Here is a 14,478-nt window from a genome sequence, read left to right on the forward strand (position 1 = left end):
CCATTGGTGGCTGTGCCTTCAATGACCTAGGCTCTAATCTCTGGAATTCTCTCCCTAAATTTCATTGCTTCTCCTCTCTTTCCATCTTTAAGACACTCCTTAAAACCTACCTCTTTGACCAAGCTTTCAGTAATCTGCCCTAATATCTCTTTATGTGGCTCGGTGTCAAATTTTATTTGATAACATTCCTGTGAAGTGCCTTGGGATGTTTAAAGGCGCTATATAAATACAAGTAGTTGTTGTTTGTTATTGTCGTCACAGGAGGAAATAGCAGGTTTGTCACTGCTCTGATGGTCCAGTTGGCATAAAAGTTGCATGTTGACTCCCAGGTCTGTGCTGATTTAGCTGATCCACTACCAGAGTGACAGCAGTCTGCGGGGAGTGGAGTTACATTAAGCCATAAGTTAGTGAAGGCGGGTGGGTGGGGTGTAGACAATAAATCAGCCAAAGTTCATGTTCCTAATCTCTATCCAGCCCTATAGAATAGAAAAGTACCAAGCTAATATTCAAGTGCTCAGTTGGACCTCAGTTGAAGCATTGTGTACAGTCTCATTTTTCCTCGGTGCCTCCCCCAATGTTGCAACAGCGAGTACGAAACAACAGGGGTGGGTTTGTTGTGCAGTGAGTTTGCCTACCTGTGCTCAAACTAAACTTAGTACAGACTGCACTCTACTCAACTATTAAATCCATACATACCACACCCACATGACACCTCATCAGTGGAAAGCATTGCTGATTGTTACTCTCCTCCAGGGTATTGAGGGCAATTTTAGTCACCTCTTGCACCTTGGTTGAGACCAGTCAACATTATCACAAACTATAAGATTCAAACCTGCACCTTCTTGGACTTGATGGCTCTTTTTACATGCTGTCTTTATCAACTAAGCCACCAGCAGAGAATGAGGACAGGATGCAGCTTGGCTGCGAGCCCCTGTCATTGAATAGCTTTCCAGTTCTCTGTCCACGTGAAGAGTAGAAGCAGTGGCCACTTGACTGTACTCCTGGAGAGCAATCGGCATCCATGGAAACACACTCCATTAAGAGTCAGTGCTTTTCGAGGCCGGGGTGTCAAATTGGGTGTATTTTACCACCATAATTCTTAATCTGCTGAATAGGCAAGTGCCCTAATGTCTGAAATAACCAATAAAGGTATTTCAGGGAATTTTGGGTTGAAATTCTGCTATGGATAATTACTTTGTTAAAATGATACATGTAGCAACTATGCACTTTTAAATTTTATTTCTGGTAATCAGGTGGATTATGCATATCAAAAAAGTGAGAGCAATAATTGTAAGTCATATTCAATAGGTCTTTCTAATTTTTCTCTGTGTACTTTTAACCTGCAGAAGAACACGAGAAAAGAGACAAACTTCTTTTGGAAAAGGAACCAGAACGTAGGAAAACAGAGTTGGAAAGAGTCAATAATGTACTTCACATAGAAGAGGTTAAACCTGAACTCCAAGCCGGTCCTGCACTTCCGGTCCCGAAACCATTGCCTCCTCCTCCTCCTGCTGCTGCTACCACAGTCGTCGTGCCTCACGTGGTCAATCCTTCCCTGTCTCCGTCCCCGCTTCCTCCCCAAATCGTACAACATCACCAGCCAGTCCTGAGCTCCACCAACAGCACCAGGGAAGTTTCCCGATCCCCGCCTGTGCTTCATCGATCTCCAATCTCTACACTCACTGACCCACAGCCTGGTCTGCCATTGGTGAGCAGCTCACCCCAGCAGTTTACAAGCTCAGTGTTGGCAATCCCATCGCATCATGTCATCCAGTCGTCACCCCTACCGCAGCAGCCGAGCGGCCTTAAGCCAAGCCCCATGGATGATGGAAAGCCCCAGGATCAAAAGAGAAGGCCAGGAGGGTGTGTATCAACAATACTAATTACTATTCCTCGAGTTGTCTGTGATAGCCCATCAGTTTTGAAATAATTTATTTGCATTTCTAACTGGTCTTTACATTTAACCTTCACCGAACTTTAAATAATCATTTAGATTGCAAGAAATGGAGTCTAAAAGTTTAAATATAAGAAGAGAGTAATGAAAAATCACAGCAACACTGAGAGTCTGTACTTTTACCAAGCTTTGAGCAACTTGAGCAATCAAATCGGATTGTCCTTTTTCAAGTTTAGATTCCATTTGTAGTACTGTGTAGTGGCAAGCCATCAGAACCTCTCAATCTGCACTGTTTTAATTGTCGACGATAAATATATAGTTTCAGACATCACATTCTTGGAGGTAGCAACTACTGAATATGTTTCCCTCTTTGTTTCTCTGTGTTCATTCTGGTGAAGGTAAGTGGTTGAACTGTGGAAAAAAAATCAGCAGTTCTAGATTTTGTCCTTCAAACTTGGGTTGTATTTGGAAGGAGGGTTCTGTGATGTGTAGCAATGTGGTGAAATGCTGGAGGTTATAATGATGGCGATAGGAACAATTGAAGTGCTTGGGAAGTGTACTGGCACAGCATTGAAGTATATTCTATATATGTCACTTTTTGTCTTAACACTGTGTTGGTACCAAATGCACCCAATGACCACACTGAAAGAGGGCATGTGGTAGGGGGGGATGCAAAGAAATCTTGGAGGTGTTGACAGCTAAGACTCTTCAAATGGGAAAGTCAAATTAAACACTCTATATGTTAAATGTACTCCAGTCTTCTTCATGGTATAGCTGACATGCCTGGTTTGACTGATGTATCCTGTCAGCTAACAGTAATGGCTGTGGATGTGGAGGTTCACTGCTTAGTGTTGTCTGACCCTTCCTAACTGTGTATCGGGTTTAGTTACTGCGATAAAGTATAGCCATTGAAGTCAGTCCAACGCCGCCCCATAATTTTCTATCATTAGGAAGGAAAGACCAAAATAGCCATTTATATTAAAGTCAGTCAGGTATTTAAGGATGATGAGGATTAAAGACTTGCTTTGTGGCCTCAGTCACAATCACATCTCTGGCACCATTAATGATAAATAGCTGCAATGTGCTTTAATACTGCATCTTAATAAATTTAAATTAAAAGGTTTTAGAATACATTTAATGTTGAGCCAATGCCCTCTTGATTGCCACATAATGTTGTCATCCTGTGCTGAATAGATGTATTCCGAATTGAGTAAATTGTGGGATTTTTCAGCCTCCTTTTAATAGAGAAACTCTCGTGTTGCTGTTCAATGTTTTCTGAGAGAGGATTTTCCCTATGCTCTTTGAAATGAAAGTTACCAAGGCTTCCAAATTGGCATCTGTATGAAGATTAAAGACTAGTCTGCACATCCAAAATGTGTGGAGGATTCCATGTTGAATAGAGCTTGCAAAGCACTCTTATCATCCATTCAAAATTAAGCCTCTTAGTTGACTTTTGGAGAGTTCAACAGGGAACGCATTCAATGATTTCATTATACTTAACTATGCCATAACAAAATGTTTTAAATATCCAGGGAAATGAAACAAGGAAGGAATTAAGCTCTTGAACCATTCAGACCATCGGCCACACACGAAGAACTGCTCATCTTTCTGAATCCCATTTTTAAGCCTCTGGCAGAAGGAGCACAACAAAGATACATTGGCGCTTTTTGGGTGATTTCTTGAAACCAGACGTTTTCAGTCTTCCGAACAGGATGAAGATCCTCCAGATGTTAAAGTGTACACCAACAGTTGGGGACATCTGTGCACTATATATGAGGTGCTGAAATGCATTGATAAAGCCCTAAGGAAGATGCAAAAGTAGTCAACAATTTGACATTCTAGCTATGCCCAGTGGCCATTTTCCATATCAATGAGGTGAACATTTCTCTTACCACAAAAACACCCCAGGAATCTCTCAATAGTGGAGTTTATGAATTTTTGCCTGTTGGGCATTTGGCTTCTGTTAGTCTGTGCGAAGTCTGAGGTCCTCATTCTTTTCGAATACCCAAAGGCTGTGTAACACCAGAGGCCAACACCTTCTTTAGGTGGATTTGAAATTCTTTCATAGTCAGTTGAAGTATTCTACTGGTCATTCCATAAAGGTACATTCCTGATATAATATGTTCTTCAGCAGTAGGATGCCCAAAGCTGCATGTTGTCCAACAGTTAGAGATGCCCACTGCTCTGGAAAACTGTCAATCTTATTCATAAGCCTCATAGCACGGCTCTGCAAATTCACACTCTTTGATTGGATTACCAACTGCTTCTTTTCCTTGTTTAATAAAGTCTTGGCAGAATGATTTCAAGGGTTTTCTACTACAAACTGCAAATGGCTTTACATAATGCAGCCTTATGTCGAGCAACAACTAGTTTATTGTTGAGAATATGGAACCCAGTTCTCAGCAGGGACCTTGTTGCAAGATACAGCTGCAGCGGGATAGCTGGTGGTTGGACTCCATGATAGATCAACAGGTTTATTCACAGTAACCCATTCTTCACCAAGCAGAATCCCTCCATTCATCTTTAAGAGGGACTAAGTTCTTGTTTCATTCAGTCTTCACTTTGCTGTTACAGCATATAACGTTCTGATAAGCTAGATGCCAAGCTGTAGCAACATCAGAGTCCTGTAAGTATTCTTTCCCTCATTGGCTACCAGCATGTTGTGATTCTGTGGCTCTAATTATTATTGGAACATTTTTTATTGTAAAGTTTATATATTCTCCCCTTTTTAGATGAACTGTCTACACCATGCACGAGCATGATGCAGTTAACTTGCTGGCTAGGCTTTTGCCAGTGTCACTTGGAAGCTGAGATGATTGATGCATGAGAGATTTCCTGGTCGCTCCAACTCTGTGGGGAAGCACTTGGTTCTTGTTGGTGTATCACTATGGTGGCACATTGAGAACCCACGTTTCACTATTGAGTGACGATGTATGTCCAGTATGCTGCAATGCATCAGGGACAATAAGTTGTCAAAGCTAATGCACAAGATAGTTTATGTAGTGCTAGCAGAAAATACCTTTTTGTTTCCAAATGCCCAAGTCGCAGTGCTTTCATGTGGCTTTGATTGTTAATAACTTGGTTAGGGTATTGCACTACTTGAACAATTTGTTGATGACTGTAAACTATAAACTACAACCAAGATTGTGCACCCCGCTTGCTGGTAATGCCTAAATACTTTCAACCATGTAGTCCCAAAGGTTTGAATCAGGCCTGGAAGCTTTCCTTGAATTCTGACATTTCATCAGCAAGAGATGCTGGTCATTCTAAATTACGTATTTTCATTGTCTGATCTTGCATGTCTATTAAGGCCATGCTGAAAAAAGGCAACAATTCTGCTAACCACTGAGGTGAACAGAATCCAGATCTGAATTCTGTAAATTTCAAACCTCTCTACAGACGGAGACACCGAAACCTCCGATTGTTCCAGTGTGAAAAGAGGCCCCAGCACTTCATTGACATCAATTAAGTTCACCAAATCAATTTAGGTTCAGCTTTAGTCTTTGACCTCTGAATTTGTACTATGGGAATTCATCTCTGGTTACACTTACGGAGGAATGAAATAACTGGAACATTGGTTGACTCGGCTACAGTTTACTGGCTGGCTGATGAGCTGGACTGTTCTTGGAGCCTTATCAAGTTTGTGTCCAGCTGGGAAGCTCCTCTTGTGAAAGGAGTCTGTTTCCCTAAGTTCTTGTTCTGACCGGCAGTGTTGAGCAGTGAATGGAAATTCTGTGACTTAAGATGATAACAGGTGACACTGATGCCTTCATCCATCATGTTCCATTCTGTGTGCCTTTTCTTTCCCTCTCTATTTTTCTTTCTCTTCCTTTGTTTGTATCTCTCTTTTATTTCTCTCTCCTCTCATGGTGTCTTATCGTTCTGTCTTCTTCATGCCACCCACTTCCTAAATAAAATTTAGGAGAAAAGTTTATATAATTTGCTGTGAATTGCAAATAGATGAAATGTCTTTTCCCCACAACTCCAAATTGACTTTTCCATCTGTTTTGTTTTTGATGACTATAAACTCTTCCCCTAGACTTGGAGAATGTAATGGATTCTCCCTATTTTCCTTCTCACCTCTAGCCTATAAATTCATGACGAGCTCTAGGAGCAAACTTGACACCGTACTGCCCTCACAGATGATTTACTTCGACACACCATCACCATCTAAACCACAGTGGCTTTTGACATCTACTCCTAACACCAGTACTCTCTTGTTAATGTCATTGGGAAGGAATGGGTGAAGAAGAGATGTGATTATCTCAACTGCAGATATTGTCATTGGTGAGGTCTTTTCTTGTTGTACACCGCACATTTCTACCTCCCTTTATCGTGTTCAGGGTTGTGTGGGAATTCAGATATCAACCAGGTAAATACTTGAAAAGGAAAAAAAATTGCCAGGCTATGGGGAAGTAGCAAGGAATGGGACTAATTGGATAACTCTTTCAAAGAGGGACTGCAGGAACAAGGAACAGAATGGCCTCCGTCTGTATTGTATGATTCTCTGATTCTAACAACTCTGTGTTAGGTTGTGGCGTGGAAGCTGCGTTAATGGCTTAGTGGAAAAATGGACTGCCTATTTTGGTAGTGAGCTGTAGGGATGAGGAAAGTTCCAGATTTGATTCCTAGGCTGGGCTGAGTTATAAAATCTCAACTAGAGGTTATGAGCTAAAATTAGCCCCATTAGGCTGGGAGAAGGAAAATAACAGCCAGGGTTCCTGTGCCTCATTGCCATTCAGGATCAGACTCTGGGGGACTGTTGGCATCAGTGGAACTGGACCGCAGCAGAAGTCATTGTCTTTAGAAAGAAAAGGTAAGATTGTGTCTAGACACAATGAGGCCATTCAGCTTTGGGAGCAATTGTCTTAAAACCACTGGTAACTTGTTTTAGAGGAGCTCAGAATGTTAATAATCTGTAAATTAATTGTGCCAAGATATTCTGAATGAAATGGCTGTTGCAGGGAATAGGTGAGGAAACCAGCCAATTCACAGTTCAGAGCAGACCCTGCAGTGTAGGAAAGGATGGAGAAATTGCAAGAATAAAAGATATTGTTGGAGGGAAGGCGCAGAGAGAGCCAGCGAGATACTTTGCTATGTTATCTCATGGTGATTCCCACCCTGCCTGCAGGAGAGTGCTCCTATATGTGGGTTTGTGCAGGTACAGGGTATCACTTCTGCACATTAACTTTTAGATGGCCAGGTAGTGAAGGTGGGAGGGTGTTGTCTAGAAATATCTTTGGCTACATGTTCACGTTTGTCTGATTACACACCTTATGAAGTGCCAAGGAGTGTTTTTCTATGTCAAAGGCACTGTATAAATGCAAGTTGCTGTTGTTGTTTAAAATACCCAGGGTGCTTGTTGTTGTAGTAGTATAAAGTACACAGGGTGCTTGATGCACCGCACTGGAATTAGACCCACGCAGCCTCATGCCCAAGCAGCAATGAGACAGCATTCCTGAAGGGGCTTTGCACCACTGTTCCAAAGTTACATGAGCATCTGACTCCAGGATTATGTTGCCACTGTTGTATCGATGGGCACTTGGAACTGCTGTGAATGAGTGTGAAAATGGCACTGTTGCTTCAGCTTTTCATTCATTGGATTATTTCTCACACCAGCTTTGTGAATTTTGATTGTTTGACCGGAATAACCTGCAAACAATTTTACCAATTTTTTTTAAATTTCAGGGCGGGGACACGAGAAGTGCACAATAAACTGGAGAAGAACAGGTGTGTATTCACTGATACCAACTTTTTATTTAGAGGGAAGGCTGGAGGGAAGGATTCCTTTCCTAAATTATTGTAGATTAAGACTTTTTTTTTCTTTTACATTTATTGGTTTCCAGACGTGCTCATTTGAAGGAATGTTTTGAAACATTGAAAAAGAACATCCCTAATCTGGATGACAAGAAAACATCAAACCTAAGTGTTTTGCGGAGTGCCCTGCGATACATTCAGGTATGAGTAATATGGAAGGCTTCTAGCCTTGACTACTGCACTATTTAAGAAGCTGAATGGACAGGGTACTATATTCTCTTTCTGAAGGAGTTGCATTTTTGAGCCATTACAATGCACAATATCTTAGAAGATGCACAGTCAAGTTTGTAGCTGTGACTTTTTTCTTTGGGGGGGTTTTGTTAAAAAGTTTACATTTTGTTCTTTCGTGGAGATTGCATTGGGAAGGTTTGTTATATAGAATTGACTTTGTTGGAAAGTGCATCATTCCTTTATTTCTCTCACTCAGTCTCTAGCATTTGTGATTAATCTTCTGTGATTATGAAATTTTCCAAGAAGCAATTCAGTGACATCCATGCAGGGTTTAAAAAAATCCAGAAAATTTCTTCCAGTGCTCAACATGACCATGTAGAAAGTGTAACATTGAAAAGTGTTATAAGAAGTACATGCTTATATGCAAAACTTTTAACATATAATGTCAATTAAAGTCATTAATCTATTATTTAATTATAAAGATTTGAGATAAGTAAATGTATTCTTTGTGTGTCTGAAATGATGTAGCAAAGCAATAGATGTTTTTAAGATTTAGGATATCTCAACAAGGTTCTCTCTGAGATGGCTGTGGTCAGGGTGGTGATATTCTTTCATGTCCTGCATTTACTTCCACTCCTGAGATTTCCTGTTTTGTTTCTGTGCTGACATTTTTGGTAAAGTTAACAGGAACCAATTTATCTTCCCCCGCACATCCCAACCCCAAGTCCTCAGACTACTCAAAAAGTGTTGGATCCTTTCCAGCATTTACTGACTTTCTGTTTCTCACATGGAAGGCCCAATTATAATGATTTTTAAAATGCCAAATGCCACTGTGGATTAGCACACTGGCCTTTCATCTCCAGAGACGAGCTCAGTTTGTGGGAGTGAATATCTCATGCCCTTTCTATTTGCAATGAGTTTACAGTAAATGGGTTTGGCCAGTCTCATGTTGGTTCCCAGAGCACCTAAATGCAAACACCAGAACTGTCCATATTTTGGTAGGGTTGGCAATCTCAGTGACAGCAGGCCCAAGGTTGATTATGTGGGTTAACGCATATTCTTAACATTGGCCAAGAGAATTAACTGCAGGATTATTGTTTATTGAGTGGAAGTAACATAGAGAGGGAGAGATAATTCATTGCCCTAAATCACTCACTTGATGAACTTTGAAAGAAATCTCAATGTAGTGTTTTTTTTAAGAGCCTGCAAGTATTGCAGCTTCAAACAGGAAGGCCGCGTTGGCCAATGCTTACCCAATTTGTTTCTGCAGATATTCTAGAGCACATTGCCCCAAGTTAAACAAAAGAAGGAAAAAACTTGCATTTATATAGTGCCTTTCACAACCTCAGAATGTTCCAAAGTGCTTTACAGCCAATGAAGCATTTTTTTTTAAAGTGCAATTACTGTTGTAATGTAGGAAACATAATGTAATGTATTAAGTAGATCAATACTGCACTGGATCTTGCTGTATTGAAAGTGTTTGTGCTTCCTTCAGAGAAGACTTCTTTTGTTTCAGGGCACTTTTTTTGATTATGACCACATTCAGATTGATTTCAAAACAATTTGAATGTTAAGGGGTTAAAGCAAACTGTGGGACATTTTCTAACTGATGTCTCAATATGACATTTGTCTGTCTGCAATTTTAACAGTGGCATGAACCCATTTAAACAGGTATCACCTTCATTAAAATAGTGCAGACAGAAATTTTAGCTTGGCTCATAGGTAGCACTGTCGCTTCAGTCAGAAGGTTGTGGGTTCAAGTCCCACTCCAGGAATTGAGCACGTAATCAAGTCTGACACGACAGTGAGGGAGTGCTGCATTGTTGAAGGTGCCATTTTTCAAATAAGACGAAATACCAAGGCCCTGGCTGCCTTACCATACAAGATCCCATGCCACATTTACTGAAGAGTTCTTCCAGTATCTTGGTCATACTTCAATTAATATGCCAAAAACTGATCATTTATTTATTTTTTATTCATTCATGGGATGGAGGCATCACTGGCTATGCCAGCATTTATTGCCCATCCCTAAGTGTCCTTGAGAAGGTGGTGGTGAGCTGCCTTCTTGAACTGCTGCAGTCCATGTGAGATAGGTACACCCACAGTGCTGTTAGGAAGGGAGTTCCAGGATTTTGACCCAGCGACAGTGAAGGAACGGCGATATAGTTCCAAGTCAGGATGGTGTGTGACTTGGACGGGAACTTGCAGGTGGTGATGTTCCCATGCATCTGCTGCTTTTGTCCTTCGAGGTGGTAGAGGTCGCGGGTTTGGAGGGGCTGTCTAAGGAGTCTTGGTGCGTTGCTGCAGTGCATCTTGTAGATGGTACACACTGCTGCCACTGTGCGTCGGTGGTGGAGGGAGTGAATGTTTGTGGATGGTGTGCCAATCAAGCGGGCTGCTTTGTCCTGGATGATGTCTAGCTTCTTGAGTGTTGTTGAAGCTGCACCCATCCAGGCAAGTGGAGAGTATTCCATCACACTCCTGACTTGTGCCTTGTAGATGGTGGACAGGCTTTGGGGAGTCAGGAGATGAGTTACTCGCTGCAGGATTCCTAGCCTCTGACCTGCTCTTGTAGCCACGGTATCTATATGGCTACTCCAGTTCAGTTTCTGCTCAATGGTAGCCCCTAGGATGTTGATAGTGGGGGATTCAGCGATGGTAATGCCGTTGAATGTCAAGGGGAGATGGTTATATTCTCTCTTGTTGGAGATGGTCATTGCCTGGCACTTGTGTGGCGCAAATGTTACTTGCCAGTTATCAGCCCAAGCCTCGATATTGTCCAGGTTTTGCTGCTATTTTACCTGGACTGCTTCATTGAACATTGTGCAATCATCAGCGAACATCCCCACTTCTGACCTTATGATTGAAGGAAGGTCATTGATGAAGCAGCTGAAGATGGTTGGGCCTAGGACACTACCCTGAGGAACTCCTGCAGTGATATCCTGGAGCTCAGATGATTGACCTCCAACGACCACAGCCATCTTCCTTTGCGCTAGGTATGACTCTAACCAGCAGAGAGTTTTCCTCTGATTCCCATTGACTCCAGTTTTGCTAGGGCTGCTTGATGCCATACTCGGTCAAATGCTGCCTTGATGTCAAGGGCAGTCACCCTCACCTCACCTCTTGAGTTCAGCTCTTTTGTCCATGTTTGAACCAAGGCTGTAATGAGATCAGGTGCTGAGTGGCCCTGTCAGAACCCAAACTGGGTATCACTGAGCAGGTTATTGCTAAGCAAGTGCTGCTTGATGGCACTGTTGATGACACCTTCCATCACTTTACTGATGATTCAGAGTAGACTGATGGGGCGGTAATTGGCCGGGTTGGACTTGTCCTGCTTTTTGTGTACAGGACATACCTGGGCAAATTTCCACATTGCCGGGTAGATGCCAGTGTTGTAGCTGTACTGGAACAGCTTGGCTAGGGGTGCGGCAAGTTCTGGAGCACAGGTCTTCAGTACTATTGCTGGAATATTGTCAGGACCCATAGCCTTTGCAGTATCCAGTGCCTTCAGTCGTTTCTTGATATCATGCGGAGCAAATCGAATTGGCTGAAGACTGGCATCTGTGATGCTGGGAACCAGGAGGGGGCCGAGATGGATCATCAACTCGGCACTTCTGGCTGAAGATTGTTGCAAATGCTTCTGCCTTATCTTTCGCACTGATGTGCTGGGCTCCCCCATCATTGAGGATGGGGATATTTGTGGAGCCACCTCCTCCAGTTAGTTGTTTAATTGTCCATCACCATTCACGGCTGGATGTGGCAGGACTGCAGAGCTTAGATCTAATTCGTTGGTTATGGGATCACTTAGCTCTGTCTGTTGCATGCTGCTTATGCAGTTTGGCATGCAAGTAGTCCTGGGTTGTAGCTTCACCAGGTTGACACCTCATTTTGAGGTGCTGCTCCTGGCATGCCCTCCTGCACTCTTCATTGAACCAGGGTTGTCTCCTGGCTTGATGGTAATGGTAGAGTCGGGGATATGCCGGGCCATGAGGTTACAGATTGTGGCTGAGTACAATTCTGCTGCCGCTGATGGCCCACAGCGCCTCATGGATGCCCAGTTTTGCATTGCTAGATCTGTTCGAAATCTATCCCATTTAGCACGGTGATAGTGACACACAACACGATGGACGGTATCCTCAATGTGAAGGCGGGAAATCGTCTCCATAAGGACTGTGCAGTGGTCACTCCTACCAATACAGTCTTGGACAGAAGCATTTGCGGCAGGCAGATTGGTGAGGACAAGGTCAAGTATGTTTTTCCCTCGTGTTGGTTCCCCCACCACCTGCCGCAGACCCAGTCTAGCAGCCATGTCCTTTAGGACTCGGCCAGCTCGGTCAGTAGTGGTGCTACCGAGCCACTCTTGGTGATGGACATTGAAGTCCCCCACCCAGAGTACATTTTGTGCCCTTGCCACTCTCAGTGCTTCCTCCAAGTGGTGTTCAACATGGAGGAGTACTGACGCATCAGCTGAGGGAGGGCGGTAGGTGGTAATCAGTAGGAGGTTACCTTGCTTATGTTTGACCTGATGCTATGAGGCTTCATGGGATCCAGAGTCGATGTTGACTCCCAGGGCAATTCCCTCCCTATTGTATACCACTGTGACGCCACCTCTGCTGGGTCTGTCCTGCCGCTGGGACAGGACGTACCCAGGGATGGTGATGGCAGTGTCTGGGACATTGTCTGTAAGGTATGACTATGAGTATGACTATGTCAGGCTGTTGCTTGACTAGTCTGTGGGACAGCTCTCCCAACTTTGGCACAAGCCCCCAGATGTTAGTAAGGAGGACTTTGCAGGGTCGACAGGGCTGGGTTTGCCGTTGTTGTTTCCGGTGCCTCGGTCTATGCCGGGTGGTCCGTCTGGTTTCATTCCTTTTTATTGACTTCGTAGCAGTTAGGTACAACTGAGTGGCTTGCTAGGCCATTTCAGAGGGCATGTAAGAGTCAACCACATTGCTGTGGGTCTGGAGTCACATGTAGGCCAGACCAGGTAAGGACAGCGGATTTCCTTCCCTAAAGGACATTAGTGAACCAGATGGGTTTTTACAGTAATTGACAATGGTTTCACGGCCATCATTAGACTAGTTTTTAATTCCAGATTTTTTATTAATTAAATTCAAATTCCACCTTCTGCTGTGGTGGGATTCGAACCCATGTCCTCAGATCAATACCCTGTGATTACACTGTCCAATACCCTATCAATACCAAAATCAATTTAATTGGCTGTTCCAGGATCTTGCTCTGTGCAAATTAGTTACTTGGAAACATCCAAATATGTGGAATAAGTGAAAGTCCTTTCTTTCACACATCTACTTTTGTTACTCGTATACTACATGATGTAATTTCAGGAAATTATTGTCCTATATCTGATCTGCAAAGTTCAGGTTCCTGACATAGTGGGCAGGATTTCCCCCACAGGCTTCAGGATCCTGACATCAGGGTCAAATGGGGGTCAGAACCCTGCACTGGGGGGAAATTTGTGCTCTCCCCTGCTTTGGGTTTGGAGGTGGTGACAGAGGTGCCCGCTCTCCAACTTTTTAAACTTTTAAATTAAAAAAAAAAATCCACTCAGCAGCTTGGCCACCATCGTCAAGCAAGAACCCTGGAACGGGGCAGCCGACGGCCACAGCTACGGCCAAGCAGGCGGAGAGAGCCTCAAAACCTGCCTGGAGCGCTGGCCCACTCCCCACCCTGGTCTGCTGGTGGGAGGCCGCCACCAAACAGCAGGCCTAGTCCCCGACACTTCAGGGTCATGGAATTTTCCAATCGGCCTTTGACAATAGGCCTTAAATGACCATTTAATTCCCTTAATTGGCTACATGCTGCTTGTGGGTGGTTAGCCCTGCCTACAACCACCCCCCCGTAACCTCATCCCGCCTCCAGGAAAATGGTCCGGGGGGGCAGGATGGTGCCGACAAAGTGGCACGCTGGCCAGCAGCACGAATTTTCACACCCGCCTGCATCCATACTAACCTCCATCGCAGGTTAAGAATTCTTCCCGTTGTCAGTGAGATGCGTGCCTGTTACATTCAGGATTGCAAATGGTTGCAACCCACACGCTGTTCTAAGATGTGATCACGCTGAGTACGGAGCACTAACCGTAAGCTTAGTTTTAGCTTCAGCTTGACCCATATGTTAAATAAGTAGTAGAGTGGCTTTTGTACTAAACATCTTGGATAGGGCAATAGTGCAAGTTGTCAGCAAAATGAGTTTTGGATTTAATGGATCTTTAGCCATGAAAAAGGAATCAGATGAATAAAGTTTTGTGACATAACTTGTGTATAGCATCAGATAAAAGTTAGTTTACACTAGCTGGCAAAACTGTTACAGATTGTTTCATCCCACCGTGGGATATTTTGGAGGCCAAAAAACTTATATCAATCAACCTCAAAAGGCCTAAACAAAATTCTGCCTTCTCTAGGTTTGGAAGGAATTAAATATTTCTCTTTCCACAAAAGTCAAATAAGCAAAACTCTGACCCTGCTATAAGTACTGAACTTACAGTAGAACTTTGTCTCTTATCCACAGCCTATTGGAATGAGAGGCTCTATCAGATTTCAGGTCAAAGGCAGCACAGCTATTGCATAAGCAACTGCCAC

The 14,478-nt window shown here is 43.3% G+C and overlaps 1 protein-coding gene across 1 annotated transcript in view; it reads left to right on the forward strand.

Moving 5' to 3' along the window:
* Positions 1 to 14,478, forward strand: part of mnta (MAX network transcriptional repressor a) — a 113,098-nt gene that overhangs the window by 14,258 nt on the left and 84,362 nt on the right. Inside the window, exons 2-4 of the mRNA XM_068010538.1 lie at positions 1,347 to 1,863; positions 7,583 to 7,624; positions 7,741 to 7,852. Of these exons, the coding sequence (XP_067866639.1) occupies positions 1,347 to 1,863; positions 7,583 to 7,624; positions 7,741 to 7,852 (671 nt within the window). The remainder of the gene's footprint in view (positions 1 to 1,346; positions 1,864 to 7,582; positions 7,625 to 7,740; positions 7,853 to 14,478) is intronic.

This window comes from Heterodontus francisci, chromosome 30, assembly GCF_036365525.1.
Source record: "Heterodontus francisci isolate sHetFra1 chromosome 30, sHetFra1.hap1, whole genome shotgun sequence".
Classification (NCBI taxonomy): Eukaryota; Metazoa; Chordata; class Chondrichthyes; order Heterodontiformes; family Heterodontidae; genus Heterodontus; species Heterodontus francisci.